General features: G+C 46.5%; 2 protein-coding genes across 4 annotated transcripts; one reads left to right on the top strand and one right to left on the bottom strand.

Annotated features, from left to right (window-relative positions):
* Positions 1–2,122: 2,122 nt before the first annotated feature.
* Positions 2,123–10,876, top strand: LOC125541721 (aluminum-activated malate transporter 1-like). 2 transcript variants are annotated; one of them, XM_048705067.2, is made up of 6 exons: positions 2,123–2,520; positions 2,706–2,846; positions 3,413–3,685; positions 3,981–4,093; positions 4,215–4,364; positions 4,452–10,876. In XM_048705067.2, exons 1-6 carry the CDS (start codon positions 2,193–2,195, stop codon positions 4,812–4,814), a joined length of 1,368 nt encoding a protein of 455 aa, XP_048561024.2. In that variant the 5' UTR covers positions 2,123–2,192; the 3' UTR covers positions 4,815–10,876. The 2 variants fall into 2 exon arrangements, with proteins under 2 accessions (XP_048561024.2, XP_048561023.2); XM_048705066.2 differs by having other exon boundaries at positions 4,215–10,876.
* A 188-nt stretch (positions 10,877–11,064) lies between these two features.
* Positions 11,065–15,427, bottom strand: LOC125538190 (digalactosyldiacylglycerol synthase 1, chloroplastic). 2 transcript variants are annotated; one of them, XM_048701471.2, is made up of 7 exons: positions 14,718–15,427; positions 13,908–13,940; positions 13,269–13,359; positions 12,706–13,184; positions 12,346–12,612; positions 11,924–12,273; positions 11,065–11,823 (listed from the first exon to the last, which is right to left on the bottom strand). In XM_048701471.2, exons 1-7 carry the CDS (start codon positions 15,252–15,254, stop codon positions 11,292–11,294), a joined length of 2,289 nt encoding a protein of 762 aa, XP_048557428.2. In that variant the 5' UTR covers positions 15,255–15,427; the 3' UTR covers positions 11,065–11,291. The 2 variants fall into 2 exon arrangements, with proteins under 2 accessions (XP_048557428.2, XP_048557429.2); XM_048701472.2 differs by having other exon boundaries at positions 13,269–13,356; positions 14,718–15,425.
* Between the last annotated feature and the right edge of the window lie 10,809 nt (positions 15,428–26,236).

Below are 26,236 nucleotides of genomic sequence, written 5' to 3'. Positions count from 1 at the left end.
GAGTGGTTAAAATTAATGTCGACGCATCTTTTAGCATCGAAAATATGGCTGCAGGCACAGGAACAGTGGCAAGAGATGAACATGGTAACTTTATAGCGGCTGCTTCCTGGTTCATACCACATGTAGTGTCCGTGGATGCGGCAGAGATGATTGCTATCCGGAATGGGTTCTATCTGGCAGCCAAGATTGGGTGTAACATCCTATACACATCAAGTCAGATAGCTCAAATGCAATGTGTGCCCTCAACTCTGAAACTCTCCTCGGTCTCTTCTTGAGAGCAAAGAGATGGGTCTGGATTATGCGAAGTATGAAGTAAGTAACTGCTCTAGGGAAGCAAACTGTGTAGCTGATTGTATAGCTAAATCATCTCTAGCTAGTAGATCTTCAGACTTTTGGAAAGGTGCTATCCCAGACTTTATTTCTGACCTCATTGTAAACGATCTTGCCATTATTTGAGAAATAAAGTTTTACCTTATAAAAAAAACTGAGCAAGAGAGCCGCCGTGCTGCAATCAAATACTACTCTCTTTGTTTGGAAATACTTATCAAAAAAAATGGATGTATCTAGACGTATTGAAGTTTTAAATACATCTATTTTTATGCATTACTTTAACAAGTATTTTTGGACAGAGGGACTAACAGTGATGCGTCCGTTATGAGCTGCTATGGTATACGGGTATCTGAACAGTTGCAATCACTATGGATGTGGATCAGTTTCGGCCTGAGTCGGTGACTGGGACTGGCAACACCGGAAAACAGCTGGTTGAGTCCGTGCAGGATATATGCTGCCTACGTGCAGAAAGAAACAAAAGAAGCAGCGGTGGTACGGTGCGGTACGGTACGGTAAGGATGCGCGGTCAGCTTCACGCGAACGGTGGAGGGAAGAGTTTGACGAAGGATGACAAGGTCATACAGATACACGCACGTCTACATGCATCGAACACGGCCGAGTTCATCAATTTCCATCCCTAGGTGTCAGAAAATAGAAGCGCGTGCGTGGTTGAAGAAGAGGACAAGAGCTCCCATTCAACGTGATAAGCCGTAGTTGAGATCCACCGAAAAATTCAGAAAAAAGCGGATAGATTGATAAGTCAGGCCACCTCTTGATGCATGATAGCTAGCTAGCTAGAGAGAGTGGAGACAAGCAATGGTGTATACAGCGAGTCATCAAATTGCTTTTGTGTTTTCAAATGAAGCAACGACTTCCTTTACATGTCACAAACGTGAAAGAATAGGAAAAAATACAACAACGGCAATGCTCTACTTTTGGGCGCGGTGCTCCGCTGCTTTATCCTTTGATCAAAAGTCAGAGGTAGACGACCATGGGGTCAGCACGTACGGCCCGGGCAAAATAACTCACGCGTACTCCTCATCCGACAAGGCAAGTTGCGTTTCATTTTCACCTCATCCGACACCGCTCTCATTCTCCTCGAGTCCAAAAAAGCAGATAATAGATAAACTAAACTAATTACCGCGATGGGTGATGTGTCGATCGTGAGGTACGTACGGAGGTACGGAATGAGTGGCCATACGTAAGAGCGCAACACGCGGGATATAATAACATTAACATGAATGCAAATGACAAGTTATCGAGAGTTTCTAGAACAAACACGCCCAAGCTAAAGGCACGCCTGTCTACACCAACGCAAAGTTCATATATCCGTTTCGAAAAGAAGTTCATATATACACACGCACTTATCCAACACATGTCGATCGGAGTGACGATCTTGCTGCCATTTCAAAGCATGACGCACAGCTAAAAACGCGCAATCGATCGAATGAATACACACATTTCCTCATATCATTTCACTGACCCTAAGCAGAGCAGGAGCGGCCGCAGCCGATGGACCAGAGCAACGTCGGAGACGGAGAAGACGAGACGAAACCAAACACGACAAGGGCAAGATCCCGGGACGGTCGTGTTCTCCGAGAAAGTCGATGGCGCCATGCTACGCTTTTTGTTCCACTACCGAATACCGATCGACCCGGCCCGGGGGCCCTGTGTGTCGCATCGCAATACGAGATACATGTCGCGGTCCAGAAAAGCGTCCGCATGCAGCTGGCGTTCCCTTGCGTCTATATAAGCCCTCCGAGCCATAGCCTCCCCGCCCAACTCACTCACACACAATAAGCTAGCTGCTTCACAAAACACAGCACAACTAGCTGCATATCCACCACCATTCTCATTCTGCCATGGAGGTTGATCACCGCATCAGGGTGAGCGGCGGCGACGGCGAGACGACGACCGGACAAGCCGGCGTTGTCGGTGTGTTCTTCGCGGGCTGCTGGCTGCGGCTCCGCTCGGTGCTCGTCGGGCTCTGCTGCTGGGTCGCGGGGTTCGCCAGGAAGGTGAGCAGGATCGCCAGGGAGGATCCAAGGCGGGTGGCGCACTCGTTCAAGGTCGGCCTGGCGCTCACTCTGGTGTCCGTCTTGTACTACGTGACGCCGCTGTTCAAGGGCTTCGGGGTCTCCACGCTCTGGGCCGTGCTCACCGTCGTCGTTGTCATGGAGTACACCGTCGGTGCGTATTACATACAAATGACTTGAGTTGTACTCCCTGCATCCGAAATTACTTGTCGTATACATATTTCAGTTTTAGATACATTTTTTTTATCTATTTATGCGACAAAAAATTCGGGACAGAGAAAGTACTGTATATGTGGGTGTGAAGGGCATGCAAGTCTCTGACGTACGTGCATGCAACAGGTGGCACGCTGAGCAAAGGCTTGAATAGAGCCTTCGCGACGTTTGTGGCTGGATTCATCGCCGTGGGAGCTCATCAGGTAGCTAACCGCTGTGGTGCGCAGGGGGAGCCAATACTGCTCGCCATCTTCGTCTTCTTGCTAGGTACGCATGCATATGCAACTAGACTAAAAACATGCATGTTCCAACTACTAGTATACTTGGACTTGTCTTACTACTACTAGCTACGTAGATAGAAGTATTTTGCCGCCATGCATGCAAAAGCAAGAAATTGGCAGGCTCTGATCGAATAATGCACACAACCGTATATATAGAATCCAGCAGCTGAATAAATTTGACCCCAAAAACAACATAGTAAAAGACATAAACAAACAAAAATTACACAACTCCTAGACGAAAGCTTTCAGTGATGGAGTCTAACCATAGGCCAGTCTTGGATTTTTCATCCCCAAGCTGAGCTTCGATCCACCAACTACGGCAAGGATACGAAGCAGGCACGCATCGACATGATCTAATCAAAGATCTTGTGTTTTCATCCACATATAGGAGTATATATACTTATTGTTGAAGCCGTCTCTACCATCATATATTGTCGGAGAAGTGAGTACCGACGCCTCAATAGCCGGATACCATACCGGAAAAAAAAGTGGACCTGCGTTTTGAACCGACAAAGAGAACTAATACCCTAACGAAACTTGGTTATATTGCAGCGTCGGCAGCAACATTCTCGCGCTTCATCCCGGAGATCAAGGCGAGGTATGACTACGGCGTGACCATCTTCATACTGACCTTCAGCCTGGTGGCCGTGTCGAGCTACCGCGTGGAGGAACTTATTCAGCTGGCACACCAGCGCTTCTCCACCATCGTCATCGGCGTCCTTACCTGCCTCTGCACCACCATCTTCGTCTTCCCTGTCTGGGCCGGCGAGGATCTTCACAAGCTCACCGCAGGCAACCTCGATAAGCTGGCACAGTTTCTTCAAGGTATAATATATATACTCATAAAAAATCCCTGCAATTTTTGTCATCAAAAAAGAAAGAAAGATTCCTGCACTTTTTGGTCACTCTCGCCGTAGTCTCCTTCAAGTACGTAAGGTAATGTGTTCTTTGGAAAGAAAGAGAAATAAAGGGAACATCAAACAGTGGAGTTTTCCTGACCAGTCACCAGACATACTCATACTCTGTTTTATAGCTCTGCTTCTCCCCTGTAGAACCTCTGTAGCAAATTCATATTGATACAAAGAGTTTGCGAGGCTGAAAAGTGAGCATACGTACGCAGGATTGGAATCTGAATGCTTTGGAGAAAAGGCTGCCAGCGAGAATTTGGAGGGCAAAGCCTTTCTACAAGTGTACAAGAGCGTCCTCAACTCCAAGGCCACTGAGGACTCCCTGGTAAGCTTCTTTACGGATGATACACTACACTATATGCCGAGTGCAAAAGCTACAATAAACATCTGCAACAAGACAGCTTGCATACATAGCAGTTTTTGTAATGTTATTCTGAAAATTGCAGTGCAATTTTGCCAAGTGGGAGCCCGGTCATGGCAAATTCGGCTTCCGGCACCCATGGAGCCAATACCAGAAGCTCGGAGCTCTTTGTCGTCAGTGCGCGTCTTCAATGGAGGCTCTTGCTTCCTATGTCATCACACTGCAAAAGTCCCAGGTAATTGCAGATTCTCCCCCAATTCATGATATTAAACGGAGACTATGGAGCCAAGATATTGACCGACACCATTTTCCTGATCAACAGTACCCTGAGACCAATCCAGAGCTAACCTTGAAGGTCCGAACGGCGTGCGGGGAAATGAGCTCGCACTCTGCTAAGGCGCTCAAGGAGCTATCAACAGCCATTCGGACAATGATCGTACCATGTCCAGCCAACATCGCCATGTCCGCAGCCATCAAAGCTGCAAAAGACCTCAGAAATGAATTGTCAGAGGAAGCAGCCCTGTTGCAAGTGATGCATGTGGCTGTTACTGCCACACTTCTCTCAGACTTGGTTACGACAATAGTGAAAATTGCAGAAACCGCTGACAATCTAGCACGGCTTGGCCACTTCAAGAAGCCTGAAAAAACTCAGAAAGATGTCGCTATCAACATTCCGAGCAGATAAAGACGCAAATTTCCTTCCAAAAGAAAAAAAAAGAGGCAAACTTCTGTCCTCAGGTGTGGTTATTCTAAAAAAAATAACGTGAAAGTTCCCCTCCCTTATAAGGAGTACGTGGTTAGATAGAAATGAGGCACGAAACGGAGACTGCTGCTCGAACGCGGGTGGGCGAGCTCATCCGCATGTGCTCGAACCAACCAGACACTACTCGGTTCTCATGTGGTTGTTCTATCCAGAGAATAATCCACGGGAGCATCAATGCTAAGCCGAATCTATCGTGTACAGTACTATATCGTGTATACAGCAAGTGACTAATTTCTTCAGTATTATAGAAGTAGTTATGATGCTGAATTTTGATAATAAAGCATTGCAGTCTTTCCAACAGAAATGCCACAAAAAGCAGTTACATACTCCCTCTGTTTCTAAATGTAAGAACGTCTTACATTTAAAAACAGAGCTAGTAGATGTTAATGAACAGTTTTCTCCTAAATCTTCTATCTTCCTCTTTTGTGTTGTTTGTTTGAGATTGAAAATCATGATTCCATTAGGTACTTTTGCAAGATCAGTTTTGTAACGCCCTGAGACCGATGTGCCAGATGTCTTTCAGTTATTTGTTGTCATTGCCATGTCATTTGCTTGCGTGTTGCATTTCATCTTGTCATCATGTGCATTGCATCATCATGTTTTCAAAACCTGCATCCGTCCGGGTTCCCCCAGTTCCGTCCGTTGTCCGTTTTGAGCCCAGACACACTTGCACGCGCCCGCGGCATGTTCGAAATAGTATTTATAAGTGGCCGGAAAATGTTCTCGGAATGGGTTAAAAGTTGGCGTGTGGTCTTATTTTAGTGTAGATAGACCGCCTGTCAAGTTTCATCGCATTCGGAGTTCGTTTGATAGTCCAACCGTTAAATATAGCGGCAATAGTAGCCGGTTTAAAGTCGGACGTTTTCGGTCTCCGGAAACAGCCGCCGGGCCTCCCTCTCTTCTCTTCTCTCAGCTCGAGACCGTCTACACAGCTCACTACCTACCGCCAGGTCCAACCTAACCTCTCTCGTCAGCCCGCGGCCCCCCTCGCGCGTCCGAAAGTTGTCCCGGATCCGACCCGAGCAGTCATCACCGTTGTGTCCGGATCATCCCCAAATATCTACAAAACGTCTCCGTTTTCTTATTTAGACTTCCTAGCTATTTTATTCGCGATCGCTCGATTGCGATCGGAGGGACGATATACCCCTAAGTCAACCCACTTGCTATATATATTAGCCTAACCTAGACCAAATCCTTAATTCCCAGGGATCCTCCCAGCCGCCGCCGCCGCACTCATTCCCCACCTTGGGATCCTCTCATTCCCCCCTACACCAACCATCAGCCGCACCCAGATCCAATCCATCCACGCAGCCCCGCGCCCGAGCTCTTCTCCCTCCCGATGCCTCTTCCTCCTTGCTTCGCTCAAGTCCAAAGGAGAGGAGCTCCTTCTCTGCCACGGCGAACCTCGACGCCGAGCACCAGCAGGAATTGCTTGCCATGGACCCTCCTTGTTCCTCTCTCACCCTTCATCCTTTTTCCCTCTCTGGTTCTCCCCTCACCTCATCTCTCTTTGCTCTCTTCACAGGAGCACACCGGCGTCATGGAAGTCACCGCCGGCCTACGCGTCGAGCTCCGCCACCGGAGATCCCTGTCGCTGCCTCCATTCCCGCGCCGTTCCCGCCGTGCCCCTGCTGCGCCGCCGTGCATCTGCCGTCCGCGCCGGTGACTGCAGCGCCCAGCCATGGCGTCCAAGGAGCCCTCCTGCCGCCGCCTCGCCGGCCTCGCTCATGCCCAGCACCTCCTCCACCCCGCAGCCGCGCCTCCACCAACAGATGAGCCCTCGTCGCCGGCCAGCAGAGCCGTCGGAGCACCACCAGAACCGGGCCGCCTTCCCTGCCCTCCTCTCTCTTCGTCACTCCCTCTCCGTCTCTCTGCTCTCTCATGGCCTCTCTCTATGTGCCCTTCGCAGGTCGACACCGCCGGCCATCTCCGCCCCGGATCCGGTTGCCCTTGTCGTCCCGTGCTCGGATCTACCTCCTCCAGTCATCTCCTTGCTGGTCCGCGCCCCGGGGACCCGTCGATGAACGCTGCCATGCCGTGCGCCACCTCCTCTGTTTTCTGCGCCCGCTCGAGCGGGGAGGACGAGCGGTAGTGCATATGGGCCCTTTGCATCGCCTTCAGGCCCAACGCCATGCCTCCTCTATTTTTCCTGCCGGCCCAAGGGGCCCATGGGTGAGCAGCCTTCCCCAGCGCCTGTTTCGGTTGGGCCAGCCAGATCTGGCCCGCTATGTTTTTTTTCCTGTCCAGTGATTTTAGTAATTATCCAGAGTTTACGGTTTTTACAGAAAAACCCCTAGTCTTCATGCATATAAAACTTATAAATAATGCATCATATGTAAAAACTCTATATATGAAACATGCTTAGAATTTTGTGTAGATTCATATTGTGCAACTTTCATCCATGTTTGAAATGTTTAAAATGGTGTTTGATTAAATTTGCTCCTATGCCATGTTAAAATGCTTTAATTCATAACTAAATAACCGTAACTCCGAACTTAATAAACTTTATATGTAAATGGGGTGGGAAAATGCCTAGTTTAACATGGTGGCTTTACTTGGCATGTTTAACAACTATAAAATATGGTTTAGGGCAGAACAGTACCAAACCTAATATATGCATATGAGGAGTTTCCGGAAATTGTTGTTCGTTGTTTCCGGCCTCATTTAAACTTGATTAGATAGGTAGTTTTCTTTGCTTCACCCTCTTGCCATGTTTAACAACATTTAATATTGTTGGGTACATAAACAAGATCGAACTTAATAGGTCACGTGGTGTTTCGTCAATATGCAACGGAGTTGCATATTGAGCTCCACTTAATTTGTAGTATTGCTTGTGCATTTTGCCATGCCATTTATTTTTTAAACGGACATGCATCATACTTGTTTGCGCATCGTGCCATGCTTATGTGATGTTTGTTCACCATGATTGTTTGCTTCTTTCCGGTGTTGCTTCTTCGGGTTGGTTCCGATAACGTCGTGTTGTGAGGATTCATTCGACTACGTCCGTTTGTCTTCTTCATGGACTCGTTCGTCTTCCTTGCGGGATCTCAGGCAAGATGATCATACCCTCGAAATCACTTCTATCTTTGCTTGCTTAGTTGCTCGCTCTTTTGCTATGCCTATGCTGCTATACCTACCACTTTCTTATCATGCCACCCATATTGTTGAACCAAGCCTCTAACCCACCTTGTCCTAGCAAACCGTTGATTGGCTATGTCACCGCTTCGCTCAGCCCCTCTTATAGCATTGTTAGTTGCAGGTGAAGATTGAAGTTTGTTCCTTGTTGGAACATGGAGATGTTGTTCCTTGTTGGAACATGCTTATATGTTGGGATATCACAATATATCTTATTAAATTAGTGCATCTATATACTTGGTAAAGGGTGGAAGGCTCGGCCTTATGCCTGGTGTTTTGTTCCACTCTTGCCGCCCTAGTTTCTGTCATATCGGTGTTATGTTCCCGGATTTTGCGTTCCTCACGCGGTTGGGTTATAATGGGAACCCCTTGACAGTTCGCTTTGAATAAAACTCCTCCAGCAATGCCCAACATTGGTTTTACCATTTGCCACCTAGCCTCTTTTTCCCTTGGGAGTCGCGCTCCTGAGGGTCATCATTATTTTAACCCCCCAGGCCAGTGCTCCTCTGAGTGTTGGTCCAAACTAGAGCCCTTTGCAGCGCCACCTCGGGGAACTCGAGGGCTGGTTTTAGTTGTACGGATTGCTCATCTGAGTGTGCCCTGAGAACGAGATATGTGCAGCTCCTATCGGGATTTGTCGGCACATTCGGGCGGTGTTGCTGGACTTGTTTTACCATTGTCGAGGATGTCTTGTAGAACCGGGATACCGAGTCTGATCGGAATGTCTCGGGAGGAGGTTTATTCCTTCGTTGACCGTGAGAGCTTGTGATGGGCTAAGTTGGGACACCCCTGCGGGGATTTGAACTTTCGAAAGCCGTGCCCGCGGTTATGGGCAGATGGGAATTTGTTAACGTACGGTTGTAGAAAACCTGAATTTGACCTTATTTAAAAATGCATCAACCGCGTGTGTAACCGTGATGGTCTCTTTCCGGCGGAGTCCGGGAAGTGAACACGGTGTTGGAGTAATGTTTGGCGTAGGTTGTTCTAGGATCACTTCTTGATCATAGTTTCTCGATCGTGCTTTGCCTTCTCTTCTCGCTCTTATTTGCGTATGTGTAGCCACCATATATGCTAGTCGCTTGCTGCAGCTCCACCTCACACCTTTTACCTTACCCATAAGCTTAAATAGTCTTGATCGCGAGGGTGTGAGATTGCTGAGTCCCCGTGACTCACAGATACTTCCAAAACCAGTTTGCAGGTGCCGTTGAACCGTGCAGATGACGCAACCAAGCTCAAGGAGGAGCTCGATGATGATCTTGTCCTTTATGTTGTTCTGTTTCCAGTTGATCAGTAGAGGAGCCCAGTTGGGGTCGATCGGGGATCTGTGTAGCATTTGGGGTAGTCTTCTTTTATTTTGGTTCCGTAGTCGGACCTTGATTGTATTGTTTGATGTAATGCTTTATTCATGTAATTGGGTGAAGTGGCGATTGTAAGCCAACTATGTATCTCTTTCCCTTATGTATTACATGGGTTGTGTGAAGATTACCTCACTTGCGACATTGCTTTCAATGCGGTTATGCCTCTAAGACGTGCTTCGACACGTGGGAGATATAGCCGCATCGAGGGCGTTACAAGTTTAGAAGTTGTGATGGTACGATAATGGATTTGCTCATAGTAAGCACGAAGCTCATGACAAACTGGATGTACGGCCAGACCAATCTACACAAAAAACTTTTTTTTTTAGAAATCACCAGGGGAGGAGTCCCTCAAAATGGCCATTATGCCAAGAGAGTGATCCAGTTTATAAGGGAAACCGGATCAAAAACCTGAACAAATTGACCCTGTTTATAAGGGAAACCGGGCCGAAAACCATACAAGTAACAAGATTACTAAAGGATGAGAACAACATGACGCCCAAGATAAGGCAGGACCTAGCTAGCAGGCAAAAGGACCATCACCACGAGAAACACAAGTAGATGTAGGGTATCGTCGAAGGATCACAACACCAAGACTTTGCGAGCAACCTAGCGCACTGCACCGGCGTGCACCCACAATCTACTAGTGCCAAGAACGAACCTTGACTCGGAGCTCCGCCAGTGGAATTCAGAATGATTAGCAAGTTGGGGAGGCTTATTGCGTCGTCATTGAGCAAAGATGAACCAAGACAACCCCAAAAGCACGAAGCTCGCCATGACACAACGGCAACCATGGGAGGGTCTTGAGCCTGCACAACAACAGGGACGACACAAAGGCAGCGCCGCCGCCCCCCAACAGAACACCACCAAAGATGGGCAAAGGGTAGAGATGGCAGCTGAACAACATGGAGCAGTGTTGTTGCCAGACCCCAACACACACCACCGTCGACCCCAAGCTAGTCGCACCACCACCACCGACATCCCCACCTACTGAACAAAATAACCTGGCCAACTTCTTGATGATACTTTCAAGAAGGGGTGCGACACACGGTTGCGCCGCCATCATCGGTTCCAGGCGGACCTGGAAGCAGAGTTTCCTCCGAAGTTGAGCAAAAGGTGGCGAAATCAACATTTCAACGATGCCTCCAAGAAGGTTAGTGGCGCCCACGGACGTCACCGTCGTTGGCTCTGAGCAGAGCATGGCTTTCGCCGAGTTGAACATACACACACCCTATGAACAGATTATTTGAGGTAGACCGCGCACCTGCATCACCATGAAGCATTGGGCCATGGCAGCCCCGACGCCGCACATGGCCAGCACTCCACCTCCCAGCCACCCACCGCCATGCAGCGAGCCGCCACCACACCAGTGGACGGAGTAACCGCCGCGCCTCAAAGCTCGCCGTGCAGCGAGCGGCCGCGTCTACACAAAGAACTATCAGCACAACTCACCAAATTTCCCAAATATTAATTCCTTTTGCTCATTGGTCTAACTATACATTCTTGTGGAACTTCAGTGATATCCAGAAGCAACATGTTGCAGTGGAACTTCAGTGAATATACATTCTTGTGGAATTTCCCAGATATCACTGAACTTTAGACTACCGTATATTGATGCTGCAAATACATGTAGAGTGAAGCACACCAGATATTTTCCGTCTATGTAAATTACATTCTACAAATGGTTGATGAACTTGCCTATTTAGAGAATAAAATGGAGATAATTACCGGCAAATGGTACAAACAAGACAAGCCATACAGAACCTAATGAAATTTTACAAATGTATGGGCTCTACTAATCTACTGTCCAGTCATTAGTTACTACAGGAAATGGACAACACTTAGTATGCACATACCTAGGGAGAAAAGTCCTTCAACTATACATTAGTTTAGTAAAACCAGATTCACATCACAAGCCATATACAGGGTGTTGAATTTGGGGAGGCAAGAGATTCAAATCCATGCACTGCTGCTTATCATAGTCCCGTGTACCAGGAGTTGCTCCTGTTGCCATTCTGAGGATCTCATTGCCGGTTGCGCAGTAATGAGCAAATGCCAGTCCCCCATCCAAGATGTCCGAGAATTTGGGGAGTAAAGGTAGCTTCCTCACTCCTTTTCTCTTTACACCTTCTCCACACTGACCATTTCTATCTTTCAGAACTTTGTCAAGCTCCGAGTACTCCATAAATCTCTCGGTTGCTGCTTCCCATGACAAACTGTATCTTTTCTCAGGGGTCAAAGGTTGAGGTTCACTAGACATGGCCTCCTTCACTCGGGCAACAAATTCCTCTGGAGTTTTATACATCAAGCAGTTGGGAAATGACTTGAAAAATTCATTTGATGGATGATCGGGACAGATAACAAATTTCCCCATTGCAAGAGCCTCAGCAGTTGCTGTGCACAGTACATCACTAACACTGGGATTGATGAAAACCTTGTACCTGAAAGTTAGCAAGAGAGAAAAACCACCACTTCAGTAATTAGAAACATATAGCCAAAAAAAGGGAGTTTATTTAGCGGCCTGCTTGATTCTAATCTCACCCATGGAGTGAATCATCGGCATGGTCCTTTCCCTTGTAGAAATTGATGCCCAAATCCAATTTCCTAGCAGCAGCCTCGACAGCCTGTGAATCCTCGCCATTTCCATAAACATCTAACTTGAAGCCCTCCAAGTCATTTTTGTGTTTGTGTAACAAATCAATCAGTTCTTTATAGCCTTTAGCCCAAACCATCTTCCCAAGAAAATACGCTCCCTTGGAAAAAGAGTTATGTCCACGCTCCCTATCCGCTATTACTTTTTCGCCAATATTGAGGAACTTTGGATTTACGCCATGAACGTTGCAAATGATGGACCTGGGTAGATCTTGAGTTGCTGCAGAAAGACGTAAAACCTGCAGGCACCATTATTAGTTGTACTGTAGCAACCACGATGTCAACACAAAAATTGACCTAAAACACTGTACCTTGTGGCAGTATGCCCTAGTCACCCAATTGTTGATATGTTTAACAAGGAAAGCTTGAAGAGCACCATTTTTCTCCCTTTTGATATACTCTAGATAATTTGTATGAACTACACCAATGACATGATTGAACTTGTCTGTCCAACGCTTCCCATGATGATACCAATTGAGATGCTCTGGTTCTTCCAGAATTGCTATATCAGCTTCTCTTGAGGGAATGAATTCTGAGGTATCCCCTGCAGGAATAATGCTTCGTCGCTCTTTTGAGAACTGTTGAAGATAATGAACAATGAAAATCTTTGGGGAAAACAAAGTATGGAGTGAAGACGTAAACCTTGGGATATATGTGAGTTGGATGTTTACCTTGCCAGGATAGAAGGATATCTTAAAACTTGCTGCAAAGCCAAGTCTTTCCTGTAGCCAGTTCCTAATATAAGTTTCTTGCTCTTCTGGTGAACTAAAGGTGATGTTATCCGGGTAGACTAGTTGCTGGTCTGACTTACAGAGCCAAGGAACCACTAGTGTCACTTTTTCCATTGTACTTCTTGCCAGATATGCAGCACGGAACAGTGGATTGATAGCTGTCCCAGTCATCCATGGAAGACTTGCTGTGGTGACAATTGCAACATGTCGTCTGTTGTCTGAGATCTTGTACTTTGCAGGATCGTTCCAAAAACCCTCTCTGTGATAGCCAGTACTTTCTAGCACCCTAGCTATCCTTAGATCAAGCTCATCAGTTATGTCCTCACTACCAATTAAGGATCTATCTCCTGAAAAAGGCGGATGCATGAGCCGGCCATTCCGTTTACTGTACAATGTGCCCACTAGTTTTTCACACAGATCTGCAACACAACATTAACAAGAATTTTAAAAGTCGACACAAAAAAAAACAAGAGTTGAAGGAAACAAATAATTATATTTTGTACCTCTTTGTACACCAAGTTGATCCAAGAATGGTCCAGACTGCCTGACTAGATATGCCAGTATTTCAGTTAGATCCAGTGGCGGGGCATCCTGCTTTACATTCCAAATTCAGTTCAGAGAAAACACACCTAAGCAATGACTAATAAGACCAAATGGCAAGCAGAGGATTGCATAAGTGACAGAATCAAGTGTTTTTTGAGCAAGAAGGATTGCTTTTAGGAAACATACCAGCTTGTTGTATTTAAGGAAAACGAATTCAATGTCAATGAATTTGAAGTAATGGCAATATCAATAGGAATTGGCTTGCGATGTCATCTAAAAGAAGTCATACTTGCAAGTTAGCTACGTTTATGCTGCTTCATCATTCGTAAGCATCAAATCCTATCTATTGGCTTCTTCTTTTTCTGCAACAAGTAATGATCTTGGTGCTGAAAAATTGGCGTTAAACCAGTATGTGTTGCAGTTTGCAGAATTAAACATATATTTATTAAAGGACTTGCTTTTGTCATAATAGGTTACTGCAAGGCAAAGGGAATCCACGGAAGTTCACGTTAGGGAAATGTATTCAAAACGGAATTGTCACCAAAGTTTCAACTGTACAGAAGTGCAGTTAAGCTCAGACATTGTTTCTTATGCATTACCTTCGGTTCCTGAGACTCTTTGTTCATAGATTTCTGCAATAAAAATGAGTAGTACACATTAGTACTTTAATTGACACCAAACATCACAGCTCACATGACGGAATAACAGATTAGTACATTAATTGTTCATAGATTGCTTAGTACTTTGTATTGTTTTTAAAGGTAGAATTGCTGCACAGATGTCATCGGATCATTGCAAGCTGGGAAAATAGACGGGGATATTAAGCTGAAATTGCTGATTTTAGCTGTTCCTAAAATCATCTTATTTTAGAAATACAGTGCATTTATTTCACAACAATGAGTTAGATACCAAACGTTATCATATCTAAATAGGAGTATCTAATAAAATAGTACAACAAATGTGGGGAAAAATATCTGGCTGCTGCCACCTCTAGTTTTACTTGAGCTTAACATGATTATAATACTCCCTCCGTTTTTATTTACTCTGCATATTAGGTTTGAATGAAGTCAAACTTCGTAAAGTTTCACCAAGTTTATAGAAAAAAATATAAACATTAACATAACAAATCTATATGATATGAAAGTACATTCAATAATAGATCTAATGGTATTGATTTGTTATTGTATATGTTATTATTTTTGTTTATAAACTTTGTCAAAGTTTATAAAGCTTGACTTTGACCAAAGCTAATACGCGAACTAAATAAAAATCAGAGGGAGTAGTATTTTGTTGCTACGGATCCCAAAGCTACCGGTCATAACAAATTCGATTTCCAAAGCACATGGTTTAATAAACAAGTATTAGGTGCACGTCATCATTCACTGTTCAAATGCTACAATCGAACTTACCAAGCTCAGTTTAAATTTCTCCACAAAGTCGGTGCGGACACGAAACCCAGCAGACATCTCACTTGACAGGCTCCGGCGCTCGAACTCCTTGAGCCTGTTCCGTATCATCTTCACCACCTCCCACTCCTTCCCCTCGTCACAGCCATCAGCCTTCCCGCTGGACACAATGGCGTTGCGGATAGCCATAATCCCAGAGAGGTCGACGCGGAGGCTGGCGCCGGACTTTGGCGGCCATCCGTCGAGCACTGTCGCCGAGTACTGCTTCCTCAGCTCCGCAATCTTGGGCTGGATCCGCTTCCGCACCAACTCCAGCTCCGCGAAGGGCGCCCCCGCGGCCACCGGCGGCGCCGGTCCGGGCCCCGCGAGCGCCGACGCCGAAGAGAGGAGGCGCCCCAGCTCCCTATCGGTCCGCGTCCGCATCAGCTGCAGGTCGGCGGTCGCCGAGTCCCGCACCTCGCGCCAGCCCTTGGAGATGAAGGCGAACGCGCCGTCGTCGCGGCTGGAGCCGGTGATCGGCGGCGGATTATCCACGCCCATGTCCCGTGAGTAGGCTGGGGAACTGGGATCTAGCGTTGGGTTGGCTAGGGATTGGGTTCTGGAAGCGCGTAGGACAGTCGCGAGGCGGGAGACGATGGTGGTGGGGTGGGGACGGGGGAAGAAGAAGACGGTGGCGTACTGGACGGCCACGGGGGAAGGGAGCGAGAGGTTTTGGTTCGGCTCGGTCGCTCGGCTCACGTGAGCGAGGACGACGGGACGCCAGAGATCAGACCGCGCGAATGCCGACACTTGGCCCGGTGGGCCTGAGGAAATCTTGATGTGTGGTGGCTCGTGAAATAGTTCCTCTCCGGTTCCGTCCCGCGAACATTTTCCGTTCCGAAACATCTAAAAAAACACTTACCCCTAAAAAAACTAAAAAATATTTTTTGCGCAAAAAATAATCTAAAAACCTTTCGGGAAGGATGTGCTTCTTTCCTGCTTGCCTCTAATTTTTCCTTTCTGGATAGAGCTGTTCTGGATACTACCGTGGAAACTCTAGTAGCATGTAGAAGAGGCCTCTGGGGTTCGTCGTTTCCTCGTGTATTTTTCCAATGGTTGCTAGTCGCTTCGAAAAAACATTGCTTTTTGTGTGTAATCGTTCACGCTGTGCAAAAGGTTTATTCGGTTTACATGGTTCAATTTATACGGTTTTTTGGTTTGTACGGTATTAATACTTTGATAAATATGGTATGAAATTAAAATATGATTTGGTTTCGGTGTATACCAAATTATTTCAGTATGGTTTCAGTATATATCATAATAACCAAAGTTGACACGAATTTGAAAATGACATAATAATAATTTGTAGATTTATGACTCAAAACACATACTGTTTTATACAAATAGTATATAATTATATGTGTGTGTATACAAATAGTATATATGCATGCATTGATTCATCTGTTGATGGTTGTGGACATGCTTAGCATTTTGAAAAGGGAAAAATGACTATGTTACAACAAAAAATTACGTGCTTAGTAGTGAATTTGACTCATGTACAAGAAAAATGAGAACTTGTATGGTTGTTCATCACAAGAAATATAAAATTATTTTTTACCTCGGTTTGTTCGGTTTTTCAGTATATACCATAAAAACCAAATTTCAAATCGATATGAAAAGTTCATACCATACCGAAACCAGAAATCATAAAAACCATAAATTTGGTTCGGTTCGATTTATTTTTGGTATGGTTTTTCAGTTCGGTTTTCAAATGCACAGAGTGAGTAATCATCACACTCAAGCTCACCAATTACACTTGCACCACCAAATTGTCATCAATATCCAACATCTAACATGGCTTCGTGACGAAACATCACAACTTAAGTAAGGTCGAGTTTTGTTATGCAGATTTTTCTTATATCTAATGCCTAAAACGGTAAAACCGTGACTCGTTGTTAACATCCACGGTGCCATCATGTTTTTCGCAAATCGTAAGATTGTGTATCGCTTTATTGATAAGTATTAATAGATAGAGAGTCAAACAACTATAAGATCAAAAGTACCTTTCTACACTTGAGCTCGTATATTAGGAGTCTATCAAGATGATGCATACTCACCTAGTGAAGCATAGATTAGGGGGAGTGTCAAGGATTAATTAAATCCTAATAACCCATGCTTAGGTCGGTTGTGTAGATGAGCAACCGCTAGTTACCGCCTATGTAGTTACCGCCTTGTAACAGGGGTATAAATACCCTACTCTTCAATCAATAAAATAAGAAGTTCATTCTCTCAATCATTTTTACTTTCACACGTTATCACGCACGCCTCTTCCAGAGAGCAAGTAGGCCAAGAACTCGACGGCACCAGCGTCCCTGGCCATCGGCCTGATACACGGCTATGGCGGCGACTCCCTCCGGCGCCAAGGACACAAGGACCCTCGGCCTCGACAGCGCTCCAGCGGCGCACCACAAGCGCGTGATGCAGGCGGCTGAGGCACTCCATGGTCGAGACGCCCTCCTCTGTAGGCGCGTCGAAGCGAAGCCCTCCGGCGGTTCAATCCGCCACATGACCGCCGACGGCAGCGGCAACAAAAGGCAAGGCCTCTCTATGGGCAGAGGCCATCTGACCATGACCCAGCCTCCCAACGCAGCAACTCTACCGAGAGCGGAGGCCATTCCGGCGATCTGCAATTGCCGCAGACGATGACCGGAGAAGTCTGGAGAAGTTGGCTACTGGAGTTTCGGCCACCACGCGATTCACGGCGAAGGCGAGATGTTCCTCGTACAAAAGGAAAGAAACTATTTTTTTTTGAACGAAGGCTTAAGTCGAGCCCGGCTTTGAATTAACAAAGCCATCAACCGGCCAGGATTACAAACTGCCAACGCTTTACAAGAACGAAACAAAAAAAGAAAAAACCACACGGCTGATACAAGATGCACAGATGAAACAGCTCGAAGGCCCTGGCATAAACAATCAGGAGCATCGTTACGCCATGGCCATCGCCCTATGGTACAACCTACACTAGCAAACAGACTAAGGACTACCAAGGAATGCATCGCCGCGCTTGGATTGATGTCGCAACCACCCTCGAATGACCAAACATGAACATGACCATCATCTGGATCCGTCGCCGTAGAAGGCCCCTACCCTCTCACCCTGGTTCGAAGGGTGCCGCACCGGCGGACGACAGATCGGTTCTCCCTAGAACCCAGATAGCTGGCACCCACGTTGCCAATGAGGCGAAACTGAAACAGAATCTGCAAGCCCAGACCACACTACTCAGGAGCACCCTCGTCGTCTCCGGCTCAGTCACACCCTCGGACGAGAGCTGTCGGCCAAAGTTACAGAAGCATTTGGGACCTGCAATAAGAGATAGCACCAAACAGGGGCCAATAGCAGGACTCGCCGGAGCACACAGCTCCCACCAAACTGGCATACCGTTGTCGCCGCAGAGGGGAACCCGATCCCCTCTCGCCCAGGAACGAGGGTGTCGATCCACCGGCGCCCTTGGCAGGGACCCTCCATACTAGCAGCCCATGAAAAGATGCCAACAAGAAAGATCAAGCTGGCGCCCGCCGCCCCCACACCCACCACCGCTCACTCGCCACCCCTGCGATCCCCGGACGAAGCCTACAAGAAGGAACACGACACATTGCGCCGTCACCGCCCGAAACAGGGGACCTTGGCTTTCACCACGACGCAGGGGAGGGGATGGGAGGGTGTGGATCCTCACCAGAGCCTCCATGGAGGAGATCGACGCCCAAGGTGTCGACTTTGATGTGGCCGCCGCGTCGGTCAAGGGTTTCCCCCAGATCCACACACACCCACAAGCATCCCGCAACCAGCACCCGGAATCAGTGGCTAGTACCACCAAAGCCTGAATCCGGCGAGGGAAGGAGCAGATCGGGGCGATAGGGAGGAGCAGCTTCACATGGATGCCGGCAGGCCTGCGGGGGACACTGCCGCACTAGCAACCGACGGCCGCCGTCGCCTCGTCGCCCACACGACCGAGGGGAGCCGGCTCACCAGCACCTGCGGGCGTGACCCGCCGACGAGGCCACACCGCGCGCACCTCCCAGGGCCGCCGCCCCGGCTGCCGAGGCCCTCCACTCAAGGTGGAGCCGCCAGATCCCCGCCGCCACCTTCATTGGTGTCGCGCGCGCGAGCCGGAGGACACCTCTGGTGGCGGCGGAGGGTAGGGGAGGGGGGAGGAGGGCGGCGGCGGCTAGGGTAACCCCCGAGTCGCCTCGGAGGAGACGACGCGAGGGGAGGGGGAGGGAGTGTTCGTTCGCTTCCAAGGAAAGAAACTAATCAGGAGATTGATTGACTGATCTTGTCTTCTTGCAATCAATTACTAATCTAACAATGAATTGTTTTTCTCCTGTATGTATATGCGCTCACACGAATCTGACGAAGAATTGATCAATCGTGAACTACAAACAAAAAGAGCAGAACAAGAAAAGGATCACATCCGTGCAGATCGACGGCGCCGAGGATATGGCCATGGCCGACCCTCCGCAGCGACATCCTCCGGCACGCACGGAGTCTCATCGTTGCACCCCACTGCGGGACAGGAGGCAGTGGCGCGCAACGGCGCAGCGACGCTCCCCTCGGCCTGGCTCCTCTCGGCACAGCAACGGATCTGGTGCGACGCCCTTCAGTCTAATTAGACGCTCCGGCAACAGCGGTAGGCGCCCACACGAGCAACGGCGCTGCAACAGTAGTGTTTTCTGTCTTGCGGCGGTGGCAGCGGCGACGCGCTCCAGACGAGGCAGCCCGTCCTAAGGCGGGGCGACTATCCTCGCGGCAAGATCGACGATGCGGCCGCACAGCCACAGGCGGTGGCCTGCGGCCAACGCTTGACCCTGTCACTCCAGGTGTAGATGCACTCCCCGACGGTGGCAGAGGCAACCAACGACCGGCGCGTCCACTCTCTCCTGATGCAAATGGATGTGGCGATATTTCTCTTTCTGTGGAGAAAATCTTCACTGGATGTTAACCGTACGGGGAAGAGAGAGATTAGGACAAACCTTATCCCTTCGCCATTTGAGACTAAGCCCTTCTAGTTTCTTTTATTGGCAAATGAGTCATCAGACTTAATATTACTTGAACACAAGCCATCAAGGCTTATTGTTTTAGATTTTGGTTAATAACTACTAGTAGTAGATCATATTGGTTGAGTCTAAGGCATTGAGCTTATGTTTTTGGATGGGTCGATCATTACATCTGCGATGGACCCCAAGATGCTAGTACTATTCTTTACAATAAGTGCAACAACTATGTTTTGCAATTGATTTTCTTCTTCTTCTTGCAAATCATGATGTAAATTCAAAACAAGGATTGCGAAGTGTTATACTTAATATGACTACATCATATTTTATTTGCGAATCACAAGGTATTGATGGCATCTACTTCATAATTTGCAGATTATCCATCACTACTGTGAGGTCTACGTCTTATCATTTTGATAAGATAACTACCTTCAAGTGCTCTTCCAAATATTAATATTATATTGTTGGGGAACGTAGTAATTTTAAAAAATTTCCTACGCACACGCAAGATCATGGTGATGCATAGCAACGAGAGGGGAGAGTGTGATCTATGTACCCTTGTAGATCGACAACGGAAGCGTTTGGTTGATGTAGTCGTACGTCTCCACGGCCCGACCGATCAAGCACCGAAACTACGGCACCTCCGAGTTCTAGCACACGTTCAGCTCGATGACGATCCCCGAACTCCGATCCAGCAAAGTGTCGGGGAAGAGTTCCGTCAGCACGACGGCGTGGTGACGATCTTGATGCACTACCGTCGCAGGGCTTCGCCTAAGCACCGCTACAATATTATCGAGGACTATGGTGGAAGGGGGCACCGCACACGGCTAAGAATATGATCACGTGGATCAACTTGTGTATCTAGGGGTGCCCCCTGCCCCCGTATATAAAGGAGCAAGGGGAGGAGGCCGGCCGGCCCTATAGGCGTGCCGAGGAGTCCTCCTCCTAGTAGGAGTAGGACTCCTACTAGGAGGGGGGAAGAAGTGGGGAGGGAGAGGGAAAGGGGGGCGCCGCCCCCCCTCTCCTAGTCCAATTCGGACCAGGGGGGAGGAGGTGCGTGGCCCACCTTTGGCTGCCCCTCTCTCTTTCCACTAAGGCCCATATGGCCCATTACTTCTCCCGGGGGGGTTCCGGTAACCCTCCGGCTCTCCGGTTTTCTCCGAAATCACCCGGAACACTTTCGGTGTCCGAATATAGCCGTCCAATATATCAATCTTTATGTCTTGACCATTTCGAGACTCCTCGTCATGTCCTTGATCACATCCGGGACTCCGAACTAACTTCGGTACATCAAAACTCATAAACTCATAATATAACTGTCATCGAAACCTTAAGCGTGCGGACCCTACGGGTTCGAGAACAATGTAGACATGACCGAGACACGTCTCCGGTCAATAACCAATAGCGGAACCTGGATGCTCATATTGGCTCCTACATATTCTACGAAGATCTTTATCGGTCAGACCGCATAACAACATACGTTGTTCCCTTTGTCATCGGTATGTTACCTGCCCGAGATTCGATCGTCGGTATCTCAATACCTAGTTCAATCTCGTTACCGGCAAGTCTCTTTACTCGTTCCGTAATACATCATCTCACAACTAACTCATTAGTTGCAATGCTTGCAAGGCTTATGTGATGTGCATTACCGAGAGGGCCCAGAGATACCTCTCCGACAATCGGAGTGACAAATCCTAATCTCGAAATACGCCAACCCAACATGTACCTTTGGAGACACCTGTAGAGCTCCTTTATAATCACCCAGTTACGTTGTGACGTTTGGTAGCACACAAAGTGTTCCTCCGGCAAACGGGAGTTGCATAATCTCATAGTCATAGGAACATGTATAAGTCATGAAGAAAGCAATAGCAACATACTAAACGATCGGGTGCTAAGCTAATGGAATGGGTCATGTCAATCAGATCATTCATCTAATGATGTGATCCTGTTAATCAAATGACAACTCTTTGTCCATGGTTAGGAAACATAACCATCTTTGATTAACAAGCTAGTCTAGTAGAGGCATACTAGTGACACTCTGTTTGTCTATGTATTCACACATGTATTATGTTTTCGGTTAATACAATTCTAGCATGAATAATAAACTTTTATCATGATATATAAGGAAATAAATAATAACTTTATTATTGCCTCTAGGGCATATTTCCTTCAGTCTCCCACTTGCACTAGAGTCAATAATCTAGATTACACAGTAATGATTCTAACACCCATGGAGCCTTGGTGCTGATCATGTTTTGCTCGTGGAAGAGGCTTAGTCAACGGGTCTGCTACATTCAGATCCGTATGTATCTTGCAAATCTCTATGTCTCCCACCTGGACTAGATCCCGGATGGAATTGAAGCGTCTCTTGATGTGCTTGGTTCTCTTGTGTAATCTGGATTCCTTTGCCAAGGCAATTGCACCAGTATTGTCACAAAAGATTTTCATTGGACCCGATGCACTAGGTATGACACCTAGATCGGATATGAACTCCTTCATCCAAACTCCTTCACTCGCTGCTTCCGAAGCAGCTATGTATTCCGCTTCACACGTAGATCCCGCCACGACGCTCTGTTTAGAACTGCACCAACTGACAGCTCCACCATTTAATGTAAACACGTATCCGGTTTGCGATTTAGAATCGTCCGGATCAGTGTCAAAGCTTGCATCAACGTAACCATTTACGATGAGCTCTTTGTCACCTCCATATACGAGAAACATATCCTTAGTCCTTTTCAGGTACTTCAAGATGTTCTTGACCGCTATCCAGTGATCCACTCCTGGATTACTTTGGTACCTCCCTGCTAGACTTATAGCAAGGCACACATAAGGTCTGGTACACAGCATTGCATACATGATAGAGCCTATGGCTGACGCATAGGGAACATCTTTCATTTTCTCTCTATCTTCTGCAGTGGTCGGGCATTGAGTTTGACTCAACTTCACACCTTATAACACAGGCAAGAACCCTTTCTTTGCTTGATCCATTTTGATCTTCTTCAAAATCTTGTCAAGGTATGTGCTTTGTGAAAGTACAATTAAGCGTCTTGATCTATCTCTATAGATCTTTATGCCTAATATGTAAGTAGCTTCACCGAGGTCTTTCATTGAAAAACTCTTATTCAAGTATCCCTTTATGCTATCCAGAAATTCTATATCATTTCCAATCAGTAATATGTCATCCACATATAATATCAGAAATGCTACAGAGCTCCCACTCACTTTCTTGTAAATACAGACTTCTCCAAAGGTCTGTATAAAACCAAATGCTTTGATCACACTATCAAAGCGTTTATTCCAACTCCGAGAGGCTTGCACCAGTCCATAAATGGATTGCTGGAGCTTGCACACTTTGTTAGCTCCCTTTGGATCGACAAAACCTTCCGGTTGCATCATATACAACTCTTCTTCCAGAAACCCATTCAGGAATGCAGTTTTGACATCCATTTGCCAAATTTCATAATCATAAAATGCGGCAATTGCTAACATGATTCGGACAGACTTAAGCATCGCTACGGGTGAGAAGGTCTCATCGTAGTCAACCCCTTGAACTTGTCGAAAACCTTTTGCGACAAGTCGAGCTTTGTAGACAGTAATATTACCGTCAGCGTCAGTCTTCTTCTTGAAGATCCATTTATTCTCAATTGCTTGCCGATCATCGGGCAAGTCAACCAAAGTCCATACTTTGTTCTCATACATGGATCCCATCTCAGATTTCATGGCTTCAAGCCATTTTTCGGAATCTGGGCTCACCATCGCTTCTTCATAGTTCGTAGGTTCATCATGATCTAGTAGCATGACTTCCAGAACAGGATTACCGTACCACTCTGGCGTGGATCTTACTTTGGTTGATCTACGAGGTTCAGTAGTATCTTGTTCTGAAGTTTCATGATCATTATCATTAGCTTCCTCACTAATTGGTGTAGGTGTCGCAGAAACAGGTTTCTGTGATGTACTACTTTCCAATAAGGGAGTAGGTACAGTTACCTCGTCAAGTTCTACTTTCCTCCCACTCACTTCTTTCGAGAGAAACTCCTTCTCTAGAAAGGATCCATTCTTAGCAACGAATGTCTTGCCTTCGGATCTGTGATAGAAGGTGTACCCAACAGTCTCCTTTGGGTATCCTATGAAGACACATTTCTCCGATTTGGGTTCGAGCTTATCAGGTTGAAGCTTTTTCACATAAGCATCGCAGCCCCAAACTTTAAGAAACGACAACTTTGGTTTCTTGCCAAACCATAGTTCATAAGGTGTCGTCTCAACGGATTTTGATGGTGCCCTATTTAACGTGAATGCGGCCGTCTCTAAAGCATAACCCCAAAATGATAGCGGTAAATTTGTAAGGGACATCATAGATCGCACCATATCAAGTAAAGTACGATTACGACATTCGGACACACCATTACGCTGAGGTGTTCCGGGTGGCGTGAGTTGCGAAACTATTCCGCATTGTTTCAGATGTAGACCAAACTCGTAACTCAAATATTCTCCTCCACGATCAGATCGCAGAAACTTTATTTTCTTGTTACGATGATTTTCAACTTCACTCTGAAATTCTTTGAACTTGTCAAATGTTTCAGACTTATGCTTCATTAAGTAGATATACCCATATCTGCTTAAATTATCTGTGAAGGTGAGAAAATAACGATATCCGCCACGAGCCTCAACATTCATCGGACCACATACATCTGTATGTATGATTTCCAACAAATCTGTTGCTCTCTCCATTGTACCGGAGAATGGTGTTTTAGTCATCTTGCCCATAAGGCACGGTTCGCAAGTACCAAGTGATTCATAATCAAGAGGTTCCAAAAGTCCATCGGTATGGAGTTTCTTCATGCGCTTTACACCGATATGACCTAAACGGCAGTGCCACAAATAAGATGCACTATCATTATCAACTCTGCATCTTTTGGCTTCAACATTATGAATATGTGTGTTACTACTATCGAGATTCATCAAAAATAGACCACTCTTCAAAGGTGCATGACCATAAAAGATATTACTCATATAAATAGAACAACCATTATTCTCTGATTTAAATGAATAACCGTCTCGCATTAAACAAGATCCAGATATAATGTTCATGCTCAACGCTGGCACCAAATAACAATTATTTAGGTCTAATATTAATCCCGAAGGTAGATGTAGAGGTAGCGTGCCGACCACGATCACATCGACTTTAGAACCATTTCCCACGCGCATCGTCACCTCGTCCTTTGCCAGTGTTCGCTTAATCCGTAGTCCCTGTTTCGAGTTGCAAATATTAGCAACAGAACCAGTATCAAATACCCAGGTGCTACTGCGAGCTCTAGTAAGGTACACATCAATAACATGTATATCACATATACCTTTGTTCACCTTGCCATCCTTCTTATTCGCCAAATACTTGGGGCAGTTCCGCTTCCAGTGACCAGTCTGCTTGCAGTAGAAGCACTCAGTTTCAGGCTTAGGTCCAGACTTGGGTTTCTTCTCCTGATCAGCAACTTGCTTGCTTTTCTTCTTGAAGTTCCCCTTCTTCTTCCCTTTGCCCTTTTTCTTGAAACTAGTGGTCTTGTTGACCATCAACACTTGATGCTCCTTCTTGATTTCTACCTCCGCAGCTTTCAGCATTGCGAAGAGCTCGGGAATAGTCTTATTCATCCCTTGCATATTATAGTTCATCACAAAGCTCTTGTAGCTTGGTGGCAGTGATTGGAGAATTCTGTCAATGACGCAATCATCTGGAAGATTAACTCCCATCTGAATCAAGTGATTATTATACCCAGACATTTTGAGTATATGCTCACTGACAGAACTGTTCTCCTCCATCTTGCAGCTATAGAACTTATTGGAGACTTCATATCTCTCAATCCGGGCATTTGCTTGAAATATTAACTTCAACTCCTGGAACATCTCATATGCTCCATGACGTTCAAAACGTCGTTGAAGTCCCGATTCTAAGTCGTAAAGCATGGCACACTGAACTATCGAGTAGTCATCAGCTTTGCTCTGCCAGATGTTCATAACATCTGGTGTTGCTCCAGCAGCAGGCCTGGCACCCAGCGGTGCTTCCAGGACGTAATTCTTCTGTGCAGCAATGAGGATAATCCTCAAGTTACGGACCCATTCCGTGTAATTGCTACCATCATCTTTCAACTTTGCTTTCTCTAGGAACGCATTAAAATTTAATGGAACAACAGCACGGGCCATTTATCTACAAATAACATAAACAAGCAAGATACTATCAGGGACTAAGTTCATGATAAATTTAAGTTCAATTAATCATATTACTCAAGAACTCCCACTTAGATAGACATCCCTCTAATCATCTAAGTGATCACGTGATCCAAATCAACTAAACCATAACCGATCATCACGTGAAATGGAGTAGTTTTCAATGGTGAACATCGCTATGTTGATCATATCTACTATATGATTCACGCTCGATCTTTCGATCTCAGTGTTCCGAGGCCATATCTGCATATGCTAGGCTCGTCAAGTTTAACCTGA

The sequence above is a fragment of the Triticum urartu genome, chromosome 2A, assembly GCF_056163025.1.
Source record: "Triticum urartu cultivar PI428250 chromosome 2A, HENAU_Tu73, whole genome shotgun sequence".
NCBI lineage: Eukaryota > Viridiplantae > Streptophyta > Magnoliopsida > Poales > Poaceae > Triticum > Triticum urartu.
Note: the sequence above shows the minus strand (reverse complement) of the source record. Positions and strands in the feature narration are given on the sequence as shown.

Bases quoted from the DNA above. Each gene is read 5' to 3' on its own strand.
- LOC125541721 (XM_048705066.2), top strand. From the start codon at position 2,193: ATGGAGGTTGATCACCGCATCAGGGTGAGCGGCGGCGACGGCGAGACG. The intron at 2,521-2,705 runs GTGCGTATTACA...TGCATGCAACAG, and splicing joins TGTCATGGAGTACACCGTCG to GTGGCACGCTGAGCAAAGGC. The intron at 4,094-4,214 runs GTAAGCTTCTTT...TGAAAATTGCAG, and splicing joins AGGCCACTGAGGACTCCCTG to TGCAATTTTGCCAAGTGGGA.
- LOC125538190 (XM_048701471.2), bottom strand. From the start codon at position 15,254: ATGGGCGTGGATAATCCGCCGCCGATCACCGGCTCCAGCCGCGACGAC. The intron at 13,941-14,717 runs GTAAGTTCGATT...TTTTTATTGCAG, and splicing joins AGAAATTTAAACTGAGCTTG to AAATCTATGAACAAAGAGTC. The intron at 13,360-13,907 runs GTAATGCATAAG...TGGAATGTAAAG, and splicing joins AAGAGTCTCAGGAACCGAAG to CAGGATGCCCCGCCACTGGA.